The sequence below is a fragment of the Rhinatrema bivittatum genome, chromosome 1 (assembly GCF_901001135.1).
Source record: "Rhinatrema bivittatum chromosome 1, aRhiBiv1.1, whole genome shotgun sequence".
NCBI lineage: Eukaryota > Metazoa > Chordata > Amphibia > Gymnophiona > Rhinatrematidae > Rhinatrema > Rhinatrema bivittatum.
This window is the reverse complement of record NC_042615.1, coordinates 60412277-60433982: the sequence shown is the minus strand read 5'-3', so window position 1 is coordinate 60433982 and position 21706 is coordinate 60412277. Positions and strand designations below refer to the sequence as shown.

The following is a 21706-nucleotide window of genomic DNA, read 5'->3' as shown; positions in this document are numbered from 1 at the left end:
GCAGGTAATGGACTTGGCAGTCCTATGCCTCTGGGGGAAATCTTTTCTAAATAAAACCATGAATAGCTGAAGAAAGCAAAAGCTGCATTATGTGCACTAGCCTATCTGACTGCACTAAATCTGATCAGTCATCTCATGCTGTTTTCTGAAAACCCAAACTTACTATGAACAAGATTCTTCACCAAATAGTAGTTTAGAGGAAGTAAAGCTTTACATACATAAATAGATCAACAAAAAAAAAAAACAGAGCCAAACAGAATCACAAAAAAAACCCCTCCACAAATAAATTATATATAACAGTTTAGCTTATGAGCACAATTCTCAAAAGCCTTTTATCTATATGCACAGCCCCTGGTTTCCTGCGGCAACTCGGGTAGAATCTGCAGCTAGTTTCTGAAATTCTGTGCAACTGCACAACAAATTTGCATAAAAATTGAATGATTTTGCATAATGAAAAAAACTGTTTCTAACTGCTTTGTGGCTGAATAATTGCTTTTGTTCTTTTGGGAGTTTTATGGGTGGAGAATTTCAGGGAGTGATATGAGGGAAGAGAGAAAGAAGAGAGGGGGAGGATCAGGGATGTGGAAAGAAAGAGAGAGGGGGAGAGAAGACCCAGAGTAGGGAAAAGAAAGGAGAGAAAAGAGAGACCCCATCTTCTAGTCTTCATGGTCTCTCTTTTTTCCCCCTTCCTGACCCTGATGTTATCTCTCTCCCTTCCTCTCCCCATCCCAGATGTGCTGTCTCTCTCTTCCCAAGTGCCAATATATACACACCTGCACCCCTCCTCTGGAATATCTAATCATAAAATACCCAGCCCTCTTTCACACAAATCACCCAGAACCTCCCCAGCCTTCAGACCCTTTCACACCACCCCCCAAGCCCTTCTTATACAAGTTTGCCATTCCATTTATTTATATTCCCCTTTTATCTCTCTTTTTTTTTTATTTAATTTGATTTACTACAAGCAGAACAAATGAAGCTGTTTACAATGAAATTCTATCTATATTATAAAATAAGAATTACATCAAAGATTTTGACCATCCTAAAATAATGACATATGAAAATTAAAATAGTAACATACAATAAAAACAATTATACACCTAAAACCTAAAAAAAAAAAAAAAGGCTGTTATACCATAAATTTCACCTCTCATTATGATAAGGCAGGGAGATTATTAGCTAATCTTATTAAATCATAGGCATGAATAAAACATTGCAGCTACGAAAAGTCAAAAACTTAAATTGACATTTCTAAAATCTTTTATGACTTTTATGCCAGATTACATGGGGAAGCACCATCTGATGTAGAAGCTGCTAAGACATACATTCAATCTGTTTCATTACCTATATTAATTTTAAAACAAATGCAGTTATTTATTGCACCACTTGAACAGAGTGAGGTATGTCAAGTTATTTTGGGGTCCCCATTCATATAAAAGCACCAGGACCGACATGCGCATTAATTAGGTGCTGCGTGAATGTCAGGCACGCACGCGCTGAGTGTATTTTAAAAGCCGCCAGGATATGCACATAAATGCCACAACGTGCATATCTCGGAAGTTTTCAAACAAAAAAGGGCAAGGTGTGGTTGTTTTGGGGCGTGAAGCTGAGATGCGAGAGTAAACACTTACGTGATCTGGCAAGCGCTGATGCCCCTTGCCATGTAACTTTACTTCTGCTATGGATGCCATATAAGTTATAAAATAAAGATAAATAGGTAGACTGGCAATGTTTTAAGGGACAGGGATAACTGGGCAGAGTGAAGGCTATTAAACTAGGGGGGGTGGAGGACTTCTCAGGATGAACTGGTAAAACTGGAAATGGCATCGGTGTGTGCCCCTTTTAAAATCACACGATTTTTGTGGTAGAAGCAGCATTTGCGTGCGCCCACCTAAAATTTAAGGCACATATGTGCACAGTCAGGCTATTTTATAACGTGTGCAAGTTATAAAATAGCCACATCCCTCAGTGCGGACCAACAAATGTGCGCACGGGCACCCATACACCAGTTTGAAATTACAGTCTTAATGGACTGCTGCAGCAGTCAAAAAAGCAAACAGAATGTTGGGAATTATTAGAAAGGGAATGATGAATAAAACGGAAAATGTCATAATATCTCTGTATCACTCCATGGTGAGACCGCACCTTGAATACTGTGTACAATTCTGGTCGCCGCATCTCAAAAAAGATATAATTGCGATGGAGAAGGTACAGAGAAGGGCTACCAAAATGATAAAGGGAATGGAACAGCTCCCCTATGAGGAAAGACTAAAGAGGTTAGGACTTTTCAGCTTGGAGAAGAGACGGCTGAGGGGGGATATGATAGAGGTGTTTAAAATCATGAGAGGTCTAGAACGGGTAGATGTGAATCGGTTATTTACTCTTTCAAATAATAGAAAGACTAGGGGGCACTCCATGAAGTTAGCAAGGGGCACATTTAAAACTAATCGGAGAAAGTTCTTTTTCACTCAACGCACAATTAAACTCTGGAGTTTGTTGCCAGAGGATGTGGTTAGTGCAGTTAGTGTAGCTGTGTTTAAAAAAGAAGGATATGTTCTTGGAGAAGAAGTCCATTACCTGCTATTAATTAAGTTGACTTAGAAAATAGCCACTATTACTAGCAACAGTAGCATGGAATAGACTTAGTTTTTGGGTACTTGCCAGGTTCTTATGGCCTGGATTGGCCACTGTTGGAGACAGGATGCTGGGCTTGATGGACCCTTGGTCTGACCCAGTATGGCATGTTCTTATGATAAAGACTTTTCATCGCTGGCTTCAATATATGAATTCTTCTCAGAGCGGGGCTAATAAGGTAATAATTACCTTTATACCCAAGCCAGGTAAAGATCTCTTGCCGCCTGCTTCTTACAGGCCCAATTCACTGTTAAATTATGACATTAAATTATTGGCAAACGTTATGGCAGAGCATCTTTCCAAAGTACTACCACATTTGGTGGTAAAAGAGCAAGTGGACTTTAAGAATAGACATGCTGTGTTAAAACATTTGGAGAATCATAGCCACTATTGAACACTCAAATTTATTTATTTATTTATTTAGATTTTTTTATATACCGGCATTCGAGACAGCAGTCACATCATGCTGGTTCACATAAAACAGGGGTGCAAAGTAAACATAACAATAACAATGGTGCTGAAAAGGCAGTTACTTTAACATTATTGAATTCTCTTTTAGTGAGCGTTAACCTGGAAAAGGCCTTTGATAGGGGGACTTGGTCCCTTTTATTTGACGTTCTAAAGGAATTTGAATTTAATAGCAGATTTCTGGAATTTTTGCAAGTCCTTTAGAGAAATCCCATGGCAGCCATCTTGGTGAATGGTACTCTCTTCTCCAGAGGACCAATTCAATAAAGTGCGCTCAGCCTAGCACACAGGTTCATGCACAGTTGGATGCATGTTTTGGATGCGCTAGCAGAACACCCAATGCAATAAAAATTGAAAACCCAACTGGCTATGGGGACCCCAGGACAGGTTTGGGAAGCCCCAATGTAGGACAACAGTTCAAAGCAATCAGGTCCCATACAAAAGACAAGGACAACATGCCCTGAGGTACTGCTGTTTGCCCCCTTCTGCTGTCCAGTCAGTGCAGAGTAAAGGAGTTAAATACACTACTGGCCAGCTGCTGCCCGACCCAGCTAGGCCCCCTAGTGATTCCTCAGGAGCTGGATACAATTTGTGATTTTGCGGCTTTTCCTGCAGCATTGCAAGAGACCCAGGGCTCTGACAGGTCTCCAACTACTGTCAGCCTCTTTTTGGCTAACAGCAAGCGTAAGGTCTGAGCCGTGAGCTAGGGGTGGTCTCTTCTTGGTCTTTTGGCTGAGAATGAGAATCATTACAATAAGTGAGGGCAGGAGTAGGGGGACGAGGGGTTATTGATTTGCCACCCAACCCCCTGGCCAAACAAGGATTAAACCTATTTAAAAAAAAATCTATATAGAAAAGGAGAAACACTATTAAAAATAGGATCTATTATAGGAACCCAAAATGAATAAAACTTCTGCTCTTCTACCTGCTAGGATCTTGTTTCAATAAGCAATATAACAGCTACTATTAAAACTGCTGCTTGTCGCATGATAAACATAAAAGATATTGCACACTGCAACAGAAAAATAGAATCCGATTTCATTCTGTTCATTCTGACATTATCAGTAACAAAGCCAAGCCCTAGGGATCATAAAGAATTAATAAAATGACTGATGTTCTGTTAGGTCACAGAAGGGTTAATTAGTGCAGCCTATTTTAACTCCCCCACTTCTCTCCAGCATACTCTGCATCAGCCAGTGGGAGTTCCCCAGGTAGAGTTACCATGGCTCTGAGCGCCACCTGCAGGCTTTTCTACGCAGTTACACATCACTACAAGCCAAAGAAGCTTCTGGGGTTGAGTGCAGCACATGGTAACAGGATACAGGAATGTTTATTTTCACCAAAAAATAAAAAAGTCTTTACATGATTGGATTCAGATGTACTAACTTGCAGTGCAGCACTAAAAATACCAAGGTTAGGCACTCGCTTCACTGCAGGTTTTCTAGGATTATCTGTAAGATATCAAGAACAGGAGGGAATGCAGATTTTTATTTAGACGTATGCAGAGACAGAAGGGGAGAATTTCCACTTAAGAGGGTTCAGAGACTGGGGAAAAGTGGAAGGTATTACATGAGACTGGGTACCATGTAAAGGTCCTGGCCAATGCAATTTCTTCCCTTCTCTTGCATGCTCGACACTACATTTTCCCTTTCTCTCTTTGCAGTGCTCCTCCCTTCCCTCTGACTCCTTGTTCTCTCCCATCCTTTTCTTCTTTGTCCTCTACTATTTCTCTCCCCTCCTTTTCTATTTTAAGGTTGTTGAAAAGCAGGATATCAAATAAACATACCTGAACTCATCCTCATTTTCCTTCCCACCCCCCAATACTACCCTTACTCTACTTTGAGCCTGTCTCCATTTCCTCTGTCCCACTCTCGTCTCCCTCTGTCCTTGGGTTCATCTTTCCTTCCCTCGCTCTTACCTTAGTCTCCTTGTATGGCTCCCCCCACACTTCTACTGCCTCTATCCCTTTTCTTCCTTCCTTTCTGCTGCCATTCTCCATCTTATTTCCTCCATTCTCACCCTCTCCTCCCTTTGTACCTTCCTTGCAATCATTTTCAGTTGTCCTGAATCCCTTCCCTTTCTTCCCAGTGCTCTCTTACATCCCCATCTTCCCATCCCTTCCCTCAGTCTCTGAATTCCCTTACCCTTCCTATTTTTTTTTAATCCACTCCCTCACATTGGGCTTTATTTAAAAAGATGAAGGCACAGGCTGCTGGTCACCTATAGCCTCCACCACCTGGTACCATTTCCTTTTTGCTGGTCCCTGCTCTCTCTCTCTCTCTTTAACCCAGAAGGATAGGCTCCACCACTCAAAATGGTTCCTCTTCCTCCTTTTAAGACCAGTGCTCCTCCTCCAGTCTCAGTCTTTTTATGCCCCTCTGCCAGGAAGCAGGAGATTTGCAGCCAAATATCACTATAAAATGTTCAGCCTTTTGACTTTTACTTTTATCAGACAAATTGTAAGGCCCAGAGTAGTTAAATCACAAGTGGATTGTGATACATTACAGGAGGACCTTGCGAGACTGGAAGATTGGGCATCCAAATGGCAGATGTAATTTAATGTGGACAAGTGCAAGGTGTTGCATACAGGGAAAAATAACCCTTGCTGTAGTTACACGATGTTAGGTTCCATATTAGGAGCTACCACCCAGGAAAAAGATCTAGGCATCATAGTGAATAATACAATGTTCTACGACAGTCAAAAAAGCAAACAATGTTAGGAATTATTAAGAAGGGAATGGTTAATAAAACGGAAAATGTCATAATGCCTCTGTATCGCTCCATGGTGAGACCGCACCTTGAATACTATGTACAATTCTGGTCGCCGCATCTCAAAAAAGATATAGTCGCGATGAAGAAGGTACAGAGAAGGGCAACCAAAATGATAAAGGGGATGGAACAGCTCCCCTATGAGGAAAGGCTGAAGAGGTTAGGGCTGTTCAGCATTTATTTATTTATTTATTTAACTTCTTTTACTATACCGACACTCAAGACCAGGTCTTATCGTACCGGTTTACATTAGAACAAGGGGAAAAATCAATTAACGTATAAGTGGAAAAGAGAAGTTACATTAAAACAGGGAGAGTAAAAACATGGATGTCGGAAGATAGGACAGAATTAAGTAATTGAACAATAAGTTAACAAAATTACAAACTATAAATTAACATAAAACAATAAATTAATAATACAGAAAACATGGATTATAATCAGCGGAAATATACATGGAAATATATATATATGGAATATATACAGCTGGAATATAGCATGGAGAATATATATAGCATGGAGACAACTGAAATATATATAGCATGGAGAATATATATAGCATGGAGAATATATATAGCTGGAATATATATAGCTGGAATATATATAGCTGGAATATAGCATGGAGAAGAGACGGCTGAGGTGGGATATGATAGAGGTCTTTAGAATCATGAGAGGTCTTGAACGAGTACGGTAGATGTGAATTGGTTATTTACATTTTTGGATAATAGGACTAGGGGGCACTCCATGAAGTCAGCAAGTAGCACATTTAAGACTAATCAGAGAAAATTCTTTTTCACTCAATGCACAATTAAGCTCTGGAATTTGTTGCCAGAGGATGTGGTTAGTGCAATTAGTGTAGCTGGGTTCAAAAAAGGTTTGGATAAGTTCTTGGAGGAGAAATCCATTAACTACTATTAATCAAGTTGACTTAGGGAATGGCCTCTACTATTACTGGCATCAATAGCATGGGATCTTCTTAGTGTTTGGGTAATTGCTAGGTTCTTGTGGCCTGGTTTAGCCTCTGTTGGAAACAGGATTCTGGGCTTGATGGATCCTTGGTCTGATCCAGCATGGCAATTTTTTATGTTCTTATAGATTCCTATTAAAAAGTACCTAGATCAATGCTCTATGTCAGAGATGGTATCATCATGTTTCAGGCACTCTTGCAATTCCTACCTTTGTTGGTACAGTCCCATAAGGAGGTATGAAACCACTAGATAGAAGCAGAGTTTGCCTCTAGACTCAGGAAGAGTAAGTTCTCTTCCTGGGAATTCACCTCTAGGATAAAAAGGAAGAAGTGGTTCCAAGGTGCTTCCTGCAAAACAATTACAACATTGAAAAGCTAGAGAAGCTTATCCCAGGAGAGCAAAAGATTCAAATATACATTTTCCAGACTCAGACATCTTACCTGTAAATTGGCAAGATAAGCCCATCTTGTTTGCAGAGTTCACTATATGGGATCTCTGAAATGTTTTAACTACTGAATCCAGAAATCCTAATAATCTGTCTGTAGTGCTTAACTGATTTCAAGGAACCCGCAAGTGTTGTATGTAAAGCAAGTCTGCTTACTGTAAACAGGTTTCTCTGTAGACAGAATGAATTAACCATGACATGTGAGTGAGATCAAACAGCACCGAACGGACCACTCTCTGAGCTCAGAATAGCTTTGCTCCACTGAGCATGTGCAGGAATTCCCACATGAGCACAGTAACAGGACATAACAAGGGATGCCACCACTAGCCCCACTGTAGTCAAAGGACCCATTAAAAAGCTCTCATATGGAGGCGAGCATGTTGAGCTACATGGACTGTGGCTGCCATGTAACTCAGTAGAATAAGCACCAAGTGAATAGAACAAGCACCACGTGAACTATGGATTGATTCTTTTGACTAAACCTGAGAACCAGAGCTCGCAGATGAGTTGCCCTGTCGTCTGGGAGAAATGCTCCTTCTTTGACAGAGTCTATCCAGGGTTCAATGAATTGTATTCTTTCAGACGGAATTGGAGTCAAATCATTCTCTCCAGCAACTTGAAGACTGCCTCCCTGGAGGGCCAATCACCAACCAATCATCCAGGTAGGCAAACAATGGAATACTATGGCAACAAATTGGGGCACCACCACTACCAAACACTTTATAAACATTGTGTGTGGGGGGGGGGGGGGGTGCTGTCAGGCTGAAGGGAAGGATCTTGTATTGATAGTGAAAGAATAATCTAGTGGTTAGAGCAGCGGTCTATGAACCAGGGTTCAAATCCCACTGCTGCTCCTTGGGACTTTGGGCAAGTTGCTTTACTCTCTGCTGCCCCAGGTACAAACTTACACCTAGATGCAACAAGTCATGTTTTATTGTGAGAGGGTTCTCACTACCATGGAGGGGTGTTGCTGCAAAAGTAGGCCCCTCCCCTGAAAAAACAGTGGCTTGATGGCTCATTTTGGCTCATGGCAAAACACCACGGGACAGAATAACCCAACTAGTAGCCCTTTAGGCACAATGGTAGCCCCAACCTCAAGGGACTGCCATTGCCTTAAAGGACCGACTGCTGAAAAATTGGCCACAAAATGTTAAGCAGGGGATCAAAGTTAACCCCTCTAGGCCATATGGCCTAGATCTGATCACCAGATCTTGTCCCAGTCATGCAACAGGGACAAATTTAATGTTTGAACCATTCTGAAAAATGGTGACGACTACCCTTGGGGTTAGGGGGTGCTCTGGGTCGTACCTTGAGATCCACAATGGATATTTGAAGGTTTGGGGTGTGGGTATGTGGGTGGGAGGGGCCTCCTAGGAACTACCAATGCATTGTTTTTTAATACATTGGGGGATTGGGGGGGCACTACAACCCCGATGATTTGGGAGTACTATTGGGATAGGGGGAGATTTAATTGAGGACAGGGTTCAAAGAGCCACTATAGATTAAAAAGTTCAAGGGGGGTTGTTGCCACTCATAACTTAATTCTTTTTTTGTCACTTGTGGATGTTGGGGGTCACCTCAACTGGCAGCCTTTGTTAGAGATGGAGGTCAGTCCTGACCCCTGCTCAACTATCTTTTTTGCTGGGCTGATCCTGCATTAGGATCCCGGAACTCCTACATTAAATTAACACCTCCCTAGGTTTCGTTAAATGTATCGTAGCTGACCACAATAAATTATTAACATAGAATTGCCTAGTAATGAGCTGCTTCAGGTCCATAGTGCAGATCCAGGCCCCCAACTGGATGAAAGGAAGGATAGCATAGGGTGTTCACCTTGAACTTTCTTCAGGTGCTCTATTCAGATCTTGTAAATAGAGGATGGGTCTCATGCCCCCTCATTTTTTGGGGGATAGGATCAGGAGTAAAAGCCCTTTGTCCTGTTCCAAAAGAGGAACCGATTAAATTGCCCATTGGATAAACAACTCATCCAACTTGGAATGAAGCTGGGATGAATTAGATGGATCTGGGTTGACACTGCATAGGTGCAGAATTGGTAGGTGGAAGAAAACAAGCGGTACTCCACAATCCTGAGGACCCCACAGTCCTTTGAGATTATTTTCTACTCCAAAGAAACAGATAGAACTTTCCCCCCACTGGGTGGGGAGGACAGCAGGGCCTTAGTCTTGTAAAAAACTGGGGCCTGTCTTTCCCAGACACTGCTGGGATGATTTTGTTTGCCAAAGTTCCCATGGCCATTCCCTAGGTGGAAGCTGTTGAACTACAGTGGTGAGGTAGTGCTAGTATCATCGAAAGGGACGACAGTGGAAGTAGGCACACTTATATGAAAAATGGGCATCTCCGAGTTGAAGGCTGATCAGTGGAAGAAGACAAAAACTGAAGAATCATATGCTGCTCTTTGATCTGTGAAACTGTGTCCCAGAACTTGTCACCAGAAAGTTTAATACCCAATACATCTGCTAGCCTATCAGTGTTATCTTCTCACAGCCCATTAGTTCAGAGCTATACCATCCATTGGACCCCAGTGGCCACAATGGAACCTCTTGTTTTTGAGTCAAAAGACTCGTGCACCAAATATATGAGGTGACATTCACACTCCTCTGCTTCAAGGAAAGCGCATCAATAAGGTTCATTTTCTTCTCTCAGGGCAGACATAACAGGTCTCATTCTACTGAAGCAGTCTTGTAGGTACTGCACCATGTAATAGTTGATGGTTGGCTATCCTTGTAGTAAGCACTGCACCTTGAAAACTTTTCCTTAAGAATACAGGAGCCTTTACCAGGAGGAGTGTTTTAATAGAACTGGGCATTTTTAAGTGCAGATTCTACCAACGACAACTGGTTGGGTAACTGAACCATTACGAACCCTGGAGCCTGCTGCACCTTGTATTTCAGATCCAGTTTCCTGGTTACCAGTGCACAGGCGGCTGGGGTTTTATCACATCCTGGTCTGAAGGACTTGAAGGTTCTGATGCATTGGCAGAGCTGCAAATTAGGAAAGCGTTTCCAGGATATGCAAGATGTCGAAAATTTCCCTGTGAGGATCTTTGTCTCTCAACATGAACATCCGGGGTACCCCCAAGCTTGTCCAAGAACTTGGAATATGACAAATCCTCCAGAGGCCAAGAATGCTCTGGCAGGAGGTCCAAGGCTATACCCATAGAGCCTTCCTCCAATCCGAACAAGGGAGGAACACTGACCCATGACCCCAGACTACTAGGGGGACCTAGGACAACTCAAAGGAGAAGTATCACATGGATGTCCAGAGCCAGACTTTTTGCACTCCTCTGATGAGTAATGAACTGCTAATGCTAGTAACAGGGACAATTTTCTTGGGCTGATCCCCAAACACAGCAGGGAAGAATCAGTAAGCGCAGAATCCCCTTAGCATCAGCTGTTGTCATAGATCTAAAGAATGAGTAGCTCCAACATCTGGACTGATGGCTGCTCTGGTGGAGGTGGAAGAGAAATCCCATCTTCCTCAGAGACCATTATCAGATCATCACTTTGAGAAGCCTCCCCCGAGTTCCAGGGGATGATTTCTGACCAGACCTCCTCATTTATGAATGTTCGTTTTGTTGGTGTTATATTTTTATGGCTTTTAATCTGCATGCTGCGCCGAACATTGTTCTGATAGAAGTCACAAATTACAAGACCTTTAAATAAACAAAAATGATCTCCCGTCTCACCCTGAATCCCACCACAAGAGGATCTGCCATCAATCTGGAGGGTGTTTGTAAGTCTTTGCATGGATAATTGTGAGATTGGAGCAGAACAGGTAGGAAAGAGGCTTGGCAATCTTCCCAGCCAAGAACAAGGAAGGAACTTAAATGAAATTGCCCTAATCCTTTCCATGTCTTTACTTCAGCCCCGGATGCCTCCCGTGCTCAGCGTGAACCGCCGGATGCACAGCACCAATGCATCCAGCGCAAGGTACGTCCATGGCATCAATGGAGCCTCTGGCACTGGTAGTCAAACTGTGGCACAAGAGTTGGGCTCTTCTAAGCTGGTGGCTCTAGACGTTCATGCACTGACAGCACCGATCTTGCTTTCTTCTGTGAAGACCGTACCAAATGGTGGTGGCTTTAGTGCCGGAGCCTTCAACAGTGCCCCCAATGATCCCAGCTCTGTGGTTAATGCATTGAGCCCCTGCACAGATGGGTCCCAAGCCCACTTAGTTCGCTTCAAGGAGCTTGCATCAGCCAATGCTCACCACTTTCTAGAGCAGCCTGACTCTGCTTTGCAAGACGAATTGCTGAAGTGGCCATGGATTGAACTCACTGGAGGATGAGGAGCTCTGGTGGTGGCCCTGAAGCTTGGCCATCTTATAAGTCTGATTCTTTTGGGAACTGGAGGATATCCAGCCACAGTGGCAGCAGTATGTGGTGTCACGATACGGTCCCAGTTTGTGATAGGACTAGACATTTTCTAGTCACAAAAGCAGTCCTTGAACTCCCTGACTATGGGTTTCTTGAGTCTAGGCATATTTCTGCCAAGGCAAAGAAAAAACTGCTCGAGAAAAACTACCAAGAAACACATTATCTATATCTGTATCTACAGCATGACTAATTCAGCTCTGTTTGTTGACGGAAAAAAATCAACAGTGAGGCATGACTTACTGTTGATTCAGTAAGTCATGCCTTACTGAATCAACTTTCTGAAGTGTGAGCAAGTAAAACGTGCTCAATGCAAGTCGATTTTTATATCTTCCTTTTAATTCTGCATTGCCCTCCAGGGGTGAGACTAGAAACAACTTAATATTCATTTCTTTAAATGTTACCAACTGCAAGACATGAATTTTATAGAAGATCTATGTCTTGTCATTTTTTTATGGAAGGATTGTACATAGAACATTGTTTGACCTTTTTGATCCTTTGCTTTAATTTAAAAGTAAACATCCTGAAACCTCTGGTATGGACTGGTTCTTGTAAAAGAGGAGTGTTATACCATCTTAGCCACCAGTAGGTCCTAGAAACGTGATTTTCCTTTATAGACAGGAACCCTGAAAAATCTGCATCACAATATCTTGCGAGCAAAAGGGCCACAAAATGTTCTGATCCTTCCACCAGTCTGTTAGCAGGAAGCAAAAAATGTTTATCATCTAAATGTAGTGAATGCTGAAATGTTATAGTTTTCATCCATTAATGAAATAACCCCCGAAAACAGCATTTGGCAATACCCAACCATTCAGGTTACCTTGCCATTTGATCACAAAATGCTCTAAAAAAAATATGCTCAAAATTTATTATAAGCTTTTGTAAGATATTTAACTAAATGTAAATGTGGGAAAGTCCATTTCTATCAACCACCAGCAAAAACTAGAGAACAATGCTACATGATAGATTCAGCTGTAGGCAACTCAGTCCTGCTGGCAGCCTGTAAACAGTGCGACTAGGGTACAGCACTTCTGCAATTAGTTAAAAAAAACAACAAAAAACTTGGCAATAAGCTTCTTCCTAGAGCCCTCTTCTTTAACAGAATATGGGAGACAGGCGAGTTTCCCAGTAACTCAGTAAATAGGGATTTCTTCAATCCCTGTTTCAATCGTAAGGAAAATGTAGATTTGAACAGAACCCTCAGCTACCCCACAAAAAGGTTCTCTCTCATCCCAGAAAAATATTGCCCCGTCACACTTCTTCCACACAACAATGCAGCAAAATTACTTTAAACTTAAGAATTACATGCAGCACTCAAAAGAAATGTCGTCACAAGACCCTGGCTTTTCAAGAAGTTCCCCTCATGTAACATCATCTACATGAGGAAATCAAATTAAACAAAAAGAAAAAGGTTTGTTAGACCAGGGGACAGGCAGGGAACCTTTGCTTTGGTCAAGAAAATGGTGGAATAAAATAACAGAATAAAAAAAAGTCAATGCCATAATTTCTCTCCAGCCCGTGTTTTGGCAGCTTTCATGTTATTTACCTGCATTTCCAAGGCTTCCAGCTTCCGTTTCCGTGCATGAAGAGCTTTGCTGGGAAAAGCCCAAAAATAATTGGAAGTTCCAATCCTCTCAGAGTCTACCATGGCATCATCAACCAGACTTTGTAGGATCTCCTTCACCGACATGGAGGCTACAGGAAGCCAAATACAGTATGTTAACTGTTATTGAAAGACACCCATGCCAGTTCTGAAACAATTGTTTTATTATCAAAATATTTTAAAAATCTAACCATCTTCAACTAATTAACCTAAAAGCAGCACTCTAACAACCCAACTAAAGTGCCAGTTATATTGAAATCCTTTGCTAAAACAAATACCAAACTGTAGTGTTATATATTCTGAGGAAAAATTAACTTAACAAGAAGTTCTACCCAGAACTAAAGCAGCCCACTTTCCAGGGCACCTGCCAGAGTCCTCGTGGTCCTCCTATCATGTCATGGAAATCTGGGTGTGGCTACCGTGTTTCCCCGATAATAAGCCCTAGCTTGAGTTTTCAGGATTTTTGGAGGGGGCTTGAAATAGAAGCCCTACTCCAAAAATAAGTACTAGTTATAGGTGGACGCACAGTTGTACCCCAAGACTTGCCCGACCCCCACCCCACTCCCCAAGACTTACTGAAAGTCCCTGGGGGGGGGGGGGGGGGGAACAGACAGGGGGTTGTAAAAAAAAAAAAAAAAACCCGAAACAAAAAACCCCCAAACCCTCCCCAACCCTACAAATGTAATTCATTGCAAACCCCCCCCCCCACCCTCCCGACACCCCCCAAAACTTGCCAGGCCATCCATTGCTCCTACCATGTGACAGAGACCGGCAAATGGCACCGATAGCCCCTGTCACCTAGTAAGTGCAAAGGGCCATCGGCGCCATTTTGATTACTGGCAGCCGACGGCCCGAGAGCAGGAGATCGCTCCCGGGACCAACCTTCCATTCACCTTTACAGACACAAACTAACTACATTCTTCTCTCTACTGCTCTCCCAGCCACCAATAAAGATCAACCCACTTCCCTAGCAACACCCCTAACTGGCTCTGCCAATGACCCAAATTCTCCTCCTCCCCTGCCCACCACAAGATGATCCTCCTCACCTTACCGCAGAGACGCCCACTTTTAGGACCCTAACAGATCACACATATGGCCAGAGCCCCTGCAGCAGCTTTTTCAAGATTCTGCAGCAAGAGTTGGCAAATTCTGCAGCAGATTTTTAAAACTTTTGCAGCAATGTGACAAATTGGTACAATTTTGCATATATGTGCAATTTAAATGTATTTTTTCATTTAGCATACAAATAAAGGCCTAGATTCTTCAAAATGCTATAAATTTCGCATGAACACCACCCGCGATAAGGAAAAGGGGCGTGGCTATAACAATTTTAGAGTGACCGCACCGTGCGCTATTTTAGCACTTCACATTAGGCTGCTGAGAGAGAATGAGACTCTTTATAAGGCCTTCACAGTAGTCAACTATTTATATCACAATAGGAGGGCCAGCTAATAACTCGAGGTGAGGTTTTGGTGGTGGTTTAGGGTTTTGGAGCCAGTTTGACATGCAGCGTGAGACGTACAAACAGCACAGCACACCTCGGTGAAGATCTGATGTCATTTGGCGTGAGGAAACTCTCACTAGGGTGAGAGAACATTGTAGAAATCTCATCTTTGAAACACTTTCCTCACGCCAAATGACATCAGATCTTCACCGAGGTGTGCTGTGCTGTTTGTACGTCTCACTCTGCATGTCAAACTGGCCCCAAAACCCTAAACCACCACCAAAACCTCACCTCGAGTTATTAGCTGGCCCTCCTATAGTGATATAAATAGTTGAATACTGTGAAGACCTCCCCAGAAGCTCTCTCTCTTCTCCCTTCCCCAAGCCCAGAAATGGCTTAAATGAAATTTGCAATCTTTATCGCAAATCGCATTACGGATGTTTTGGGCATATTGCTCAGCTTAACGTCAAGAAAAAAGGTGTAGTTATTTCTGGCGTTAAAAACGTGTGATAGCATGCGTTATGCTATTGCACAGTGCAATATTGACCCGATTTTCATTAATCCTGCCCAAACCCCTCCCCAGTCCCGCCCCTATGAAAAATTTGCAATTGCAAAATGCGATACCATTAATTTTGCATGCACTATGCTGTTAACGCATGCTTTATGGCATTATCACAGACGTTAACGCCATAACGCATTTTGATGAATGAACCTGAAAGTCATTTTCTGACATTTCTGTGTCTAGTTTATTTGGCTCTTTATTAAAGGAAAAGGGATCTTAGTAATTGGAGCGGAGGAGGAAGGAACGGAAAGAGGTCAGAGAATGGGAAGCCAGGAGATTGCTAAGAAGCGAAATGAAGAAGGAATCTTAGGTGGCGGCAGAAGGGGTAGAGAAGTAAGAGATGGAGAAGGAAAAAGAAGATAAGAGGGAGCAGGAAGAGAGGATGGGGATTCAGAAATGATAAGGTACGGGAGGAGAAAAGAGGGAAGGGAAGAGGGATCAAAAGTGGGGACGAGGGAAGAAACATCAAAGATGGAGGGGTGGGAAGAAAGGGAGTAATGGGGATGGGGTGGAAGAGAAGGAAAGATTGGGATGAAGAAGAGGAAGAAAGAGGGTGGAATAGGGATGGGGTGAAGGATAGAGGAATAGGGACAGGAGGGTGACGGTCGGAGAAATAGGGATTGAGGGGTGAAGGAAGCCATAAATGCCAATCCCATTCACACCCTTCCCCCCTTTCCCTTATTCCCCCTTCCAAAGCCTCTTTGCTACTCTCCCCTCCCTTCCCTTCCCCTAAACCCCTCCACCTCACTCATCCTGGGGCATTCTCTCACTCCGCCCCCAAAAACCCCTCATTCACCTGGTTCACTTTCTCCCCTCACCCCATTTTACTCCCCCCTCCACCCCCCAAACCCCTCACTCACCCCAGTTCACTCCTCCCTCAAACCACTCACTCACCCTGGTTCCCCATCCAACCCCCACAAATCCATTCCCCTGGTTCCTCTCCAACCATCACAAACCCCTCATTTTCCCCAGTTCATTTACTTCCCCCTCCCCATTCTTTTTGTTCACTCCCTACCCCCTCAACACCAGTGATATCCAGTTCATTCCCTCACTCACTGGCTCCTATCATTTTGAAACAGGAGAAAGACAACATTCATAGCTCCTCCAGCAAGTTCTCCCTCTTCTTCTGCCAGGCCTGAGCATCATGCTTTGAACCATGTGGTTCAACAGATGCATCTGACAAAGTAGACTCTGTCCTCGAAAGTTCAAGCCTCAATAAGCTGGTTAGTCTATAAGGCGCCACTCTCGCCTCTTGCCATTTTTTTTTTTTTACAGAAAGGGTGGTGGATGTATGGAATAGCCTCCCTATGGAGGTGATGGAGACAAGGAGTGTATTAAAATTCAAGAAGGCATGAGTCAAGCACAGAGGATCTCACCAGATTGGCAGTCACCCGAGTTCTTGCCTTCTTATTGCAGGCCCAATGATCTAGAACTCCATTTCATCTTTTATCAGATCTATTTCCAATGCTAAGGACTTCAAGAAAGCCCTGAAAAGTTATTTATTCATTCAGGTATTCCAAGACTTGAATATGACTTAGTTTCAGGTCTAATAAGGCCTCTCCGGGAGTATTTTAACTTTTCATATGTTTCAGCTTAGCCTTATAATGTAGGCTTTATAGATCCCTTTGGATTTTTTTGTTTTTATAAGTACTTTTTTGTGCTCCCTTTATTGTAAATGTTTTATATTGTAACCCACCCCAAATTTTGGAGGGTTAGGGCAACAAGTCCTTTTAAATAAAATAAATATCTGAGATAAAAACTTAAAAGCTGAGCAGGAGATGTGGATTGGCAGACTAGATGGCCCAACTGCTTTATCTACCATCATGTTCTATGTCAGAGGAAGCTGGAAACCATGTAGGATCCATGGTTTTGCAACAGGGAGCGACTTAAGTTTTCTTGGGTATGTTCATATATATTTTTGTAGTGTAAATTTTTGTTCCACCTTGTACCTCACTTTCAGGCCGATACAGTAAAGTTCGCGGGAGAGCGGGCGAGTGCCCGCTCTCCCAGCGCGTGCACAGGCCACTTTCCTGTGCACGCGATTCACTAAAACAAAATATTCAAATTAGGGCCCACGGTAAAAAGAGGCACTAGGGACACTAGCGCGTCCTTAGCGCCTCTTTTTTGACAGGAGCGGCAGCTGTCAGCAAGTTTGACAGCCAATGCTCAATTTTGCCGGCGTCGGTTCTCAAACCCGCTGACAGCCACGGATTCGGAAACCGGACACCGGCAAAATTGAGTGTCCGGTTTTCAACCCGTGAGCCACGGGCTGATTTTAAATTTTTTTTTTATTTTAAATTATTTTTTACTTTGGGACCTCCGACTTAATATCGCCATGATATTAAGTCGGAGGGTCTACAGAAAAGCAGTTTTTACTGCTTTTCTGTGCACGTTCCCGGTGCCAGCAGAAATTAACGCCTACCTTTGGGTAGGCGCTAATTTCTGAAAGTAAAATGTGCGGCTTGGCTGCACATTTTACTTAGTGAATCGCCCGGGAATAACTAATAGGGCCATCAACATGCATTTGCATATTGCGGGCGCTATTAGTTTCGGGGGGGTTGGACGTGCGTTTTCTACGCGCTATTACCCCTTACTGAATAAGGGGTAAATCTAGCGCGTCGAAAATGCGAGTCCAAACACGGGTTAACAGTGCGCTCCAGCAAATAAAAATGACTTAGCTCGGGCCTAACTGCCCTTATTTGCTACCATAATCTATGTTGTAGTAGACCCCAAATGTCATTGCCATATGAATGTAATAATAAGTGTGGTCACTTACTAATTCCTTTTTCTTTCGGGGCAATCTTCTCCAAATCCTTTAGCTGGAACACATCTTTCTGTTAAAAACAAGAACTATGAATAGTACAGACTAAAGCTGGAAAGCAAATTTTAAAAAAGTAGTCCTATAAATGGGGAAAAAAAAGGAAATAGTCCTATCGCAGAATGAAAGATCATTTCAAGTAGAAATATATTGCATTAAAATAGTAATTGTATAAAAAAAAACCCAACCCAAAACATTGCCAACCACATAATAGGATTTGTCTGCTAATTTGCATAAGCGAGTGGATAAATGGCCACCTAGCTTTAGAGAGATTTCCACTTTGATAGATGTGTCAGCCCATGGAAGAAACCCAGTGCTGACCTGCATAGAGCTAAGTACTGGAACAGATGAAGACCATATGCTCAAAATGAGAGATTTGAGAAGTGGGGAAGTAACTGTATAGAGCTATAGTCATGAAGAAATGAAAAGGATGAATCAAGACAACAGACCGAGGCTATACAAGAACATGAGGAGTCCTAGCAGTTCTGTATGAATAATGCAATGCAGATTAACAGATATTAAAAGATTAGAAAGGGAGACAAATAGAAATCTACGATTAATGCATATAGAACTTACTGTTTCAAAAAATATCTCCATCATTCGAGTTCTCTTCTCTTCAACACTTAGACCCTTTTTCTTTGACTGAGTACAAAAATTTCATATTTTAACAAGCTTGGCAAATTCACACTTCAAATAATTTTCACTTAGTTCAGTTTCATAAAAAATGCATTTCCGTTCACTGTTTATCAAAATATTTTTGTTTCTAGACTTCATCCCTCTATTTTTACAATTGCTTCTTTGATATTCTTTTTTTTTCTAAAAAATGTTATTTCATACATTTGTACACATTTTAATCTGACAGTACTATCTGCTTTCAAAAATCTTGCTCTCTCAGACCACTCTTCTACTTTGTCTGCTGCACAACAGCAGGATTAGTAAAGCAGCACCTAGATGTAGTCATATTCAGAATAGCAAGCATGAAGAAACTCTTAACTTATTCGCCTTATAAAGTCAATAAAATCCTAAACAAAAAGAAGGGATCATGACTGTCTGAACATCAACTGAATTATCTACAGTACTTAAAAACCCAAATTAGTGCATTATAAATGGGTTTTTACACACACATTTGATTTTGAGCACCCAAAATGGCACATCTCTAATTGGTAGTACTGCTGCTTTTTTCTTTAGACACTTTTAACCAAAATATGCTCAAAATTTGATAAAATAAAGACAAAAACATGAAAAGTATTTTTTAGAGAAATAACAGACAAATTGGGAAAATGTTATATAAACCCACTGTAGTGATTAAAGGGGAATACTCACTAAAACATTTTTTTCTATTTTATATGCCACAGGTAGCATCTAAAGTAGATCTACATTTTCTGCATTTTATTGCCCTTATTTGAAACTTTTTAAATCATGCACTTTTCCATGCTTCCTGTTATATCCACAGGGCACCAATAGTAATTGGTTCTCTTTGATAATGAAACAGAGCTAAAGGGATAGTTTCACTGCAAACAGTACTAACGGTAATTGAGAAACTGATCAAACCCAATGTACTTGGCTTCACTCCAGTTATGCTATTTCCAAAACAAATTCATTTAGAAACTCTACCCTGAGAGAAACCATTCATTCATATCACAGAAAGAGGAAATCTTTTATAATGCTACAAAATAAGATTATCTCAAGTTGGTAAACTGTTTCCTTCTCTGAAGATTATCTACAATCATCCACACCAAAGATTAAGCTTTTCTAACATCTACTGTACAAAAACAAATTTGAGGTCCGTATTCAAAAGCATTTAGCCAGATAACTAAGAAATTATCCAGCTAAATGAAGATTTGGTCACATTTTCCAGCTAAATTCTAGCCAGCAAATAAGTTAGCCTGCTACCAGTAGAACTTAGATAATTTAGGGACATTCCAGGGGCATAACTAGGAGTTGCTGAATTAGCCAGCTCAGTAAGCTGGATAACTTAGCCGGCTAAATCTGGCAAGGCCAAAGATCTAACCTGAAGTTTAAGATAGGCAGCAATATTCAATTATGCAACTGCACTATTGAATATACCTCCAAAGTTAGCCTAAGTTTAGTCAGCTAATTTTGCTATCCAGCAGCAAGTAAATACAGACCTCTTTGTGTTTTCTATATTCTCTCTTTCTGAGCTAGACATTCATATATGCTTCAGGAACTGCACTACTGTTATTGGAGTTTGATGCACTCCTTGCCCTACATAATTGTGCTTTAACAATTTCCAATAACAAATTGCTAAGCAAAAGATCAGATTGCTATGGGACTCAAATATATCAAATAGGGTCACAGCAGAACATGCTGGTCTCTCCAGCACAATTTAATTTTAAGACAGTAGAAATTCATCAAAATACCTAACATCTAAAACATTATGAAAGGAAAACTGTGAATTGCCTAGAGTTATAAATGTTTAAGTAAAGGACAATGATTTTAATGTTTATGCACAGTAGTTTGTGAGGCCTTTCCATTTATCTTTCCCCCCTAATTTAATTTAAATCTTTGGGCCACCCTGCAACTCAGGTTAGAGAACTGCCATATGGGGGTCCTAGGCTTGTATCTGCCATCCTGGGGGCCAGCTGGGCTTACATGTTCTGCAGATGTCGAGAGGTTGGGGGCCAGGAATTAGCAAACCTTCTCCTTTGGGGATATTTCAACGTTTTGACACAGAGCTATAAGCCAAGACTTGCAGGCAGCAATGAAATTTGTATTCAGTCTCTTTTGTGCATAAGCTTGAAGATTATTATAATCAAAACGTCTTACACGTTGCACACTCCCAGTAATATAATCAGAACTGCAGCCCATACGACCTAAACAGTATTATAGGGATGACCCGCCCTCGGTCCATGACGGCCATCAAGTTGCTTCTTGTAGCAATTTGTACACTCATCCTACTTGGTGTTGTACTTCATACTGCTAGTGCAGAAAGCTATTAAGAAGCAGAGTTATCCTGTCGTTATTTAAGGGATGAGGTACTCCTCAACAAAACTTATTAGAAGAGTGTAGAATCACAAGGCAGAACTAAATTAATTAACTAACTGCCAACGGCCCTTAACATAAACGACCAGCGGCGACAAATAAAACGCACGCCCTAAACGCAGCTTCAGCCTTCGATTAGGGATCCCCCAACACAACCTCCCCCTCACCCCAATAAATGGGCGCAGTTACCATAAGTGCAGCCAACTACAACCCACAGCACAACTTCAACAACTGCAGCTGTTGGGAGCGTTTTGTTCGGCGCGCGCTGAGCGCAGCACGCGCGCTTACGTCATCCCTATGCGCGTCGTCGCACTGCCAGATTCTGCGGCACGCTACTACGGCGGCGCCGAGACGATGACGCGGCATGGCCGTAGTGAAGGATCCGTGCGGCGTCGGTTCGGGACAGGAAAAGTTGCCAGAAAGGGGTGCAGTGGAGGGTTTCTTTGAAGATATGAACTAGTGCGGAATGAGGAATCTACAAATAGGATGATAATACAGCCTTACCAGATTTTTTTGTACTTCTTTATTTATTGCTGTAGCACTACTACATTTATGTAGTGCTAAATAGATACACATGCGATTCTCTTGCTCTTTCTGTACTC

At 42.0% G+C, this 21706-nt stretch overlaps 1 protein-coding gene across 3 annotated transcripts in view; it reads right to left on the bottom strand.

Annotated features, from left to right (window-relative positions):
- The window catches only part of MND1 (meiotic nuclear divisions 1), a 111455-nt gene extending 90012 nt beyond the window's left edge, over nucleotides 1-21443 (bottom strand). Inside the window, exons 1-4 of one of the 3 annotated variants that reach the window (XM_029609911.1) lie at nucleotides 21294-21443; nucleotides 18678-18743; nucleotides 18060-18117; nucleotides 13221-13369 (exon numbers count right to left, since the gene is read on the bottom strand). In XM_029609911.1, the coding sequence (XP_029465771.1) occupies nucleotides 13221-13369; nucleotides 18060-18117; nucleotides 18678-18743; nucleotides 21294-21296 (276 nt within the window). In that variant the 5' untranslated portion in view covers nucleotides 21297-21443. Of the gene's footprint in view, nucleotides 1-13220; nucleotides 13370-18059; nucleotides 18118-18677; nucleotides 18744-20888; nucleotides 21194-21293 lie in introns of those variants that run through there. The other 2 variants (XM_029609994.1, XM_029609829.1) reach the window with 2 other exon arrangements.
- Between the last annotated feature and the right edge of the window lie 263 nt (nucleotides 21444-21706).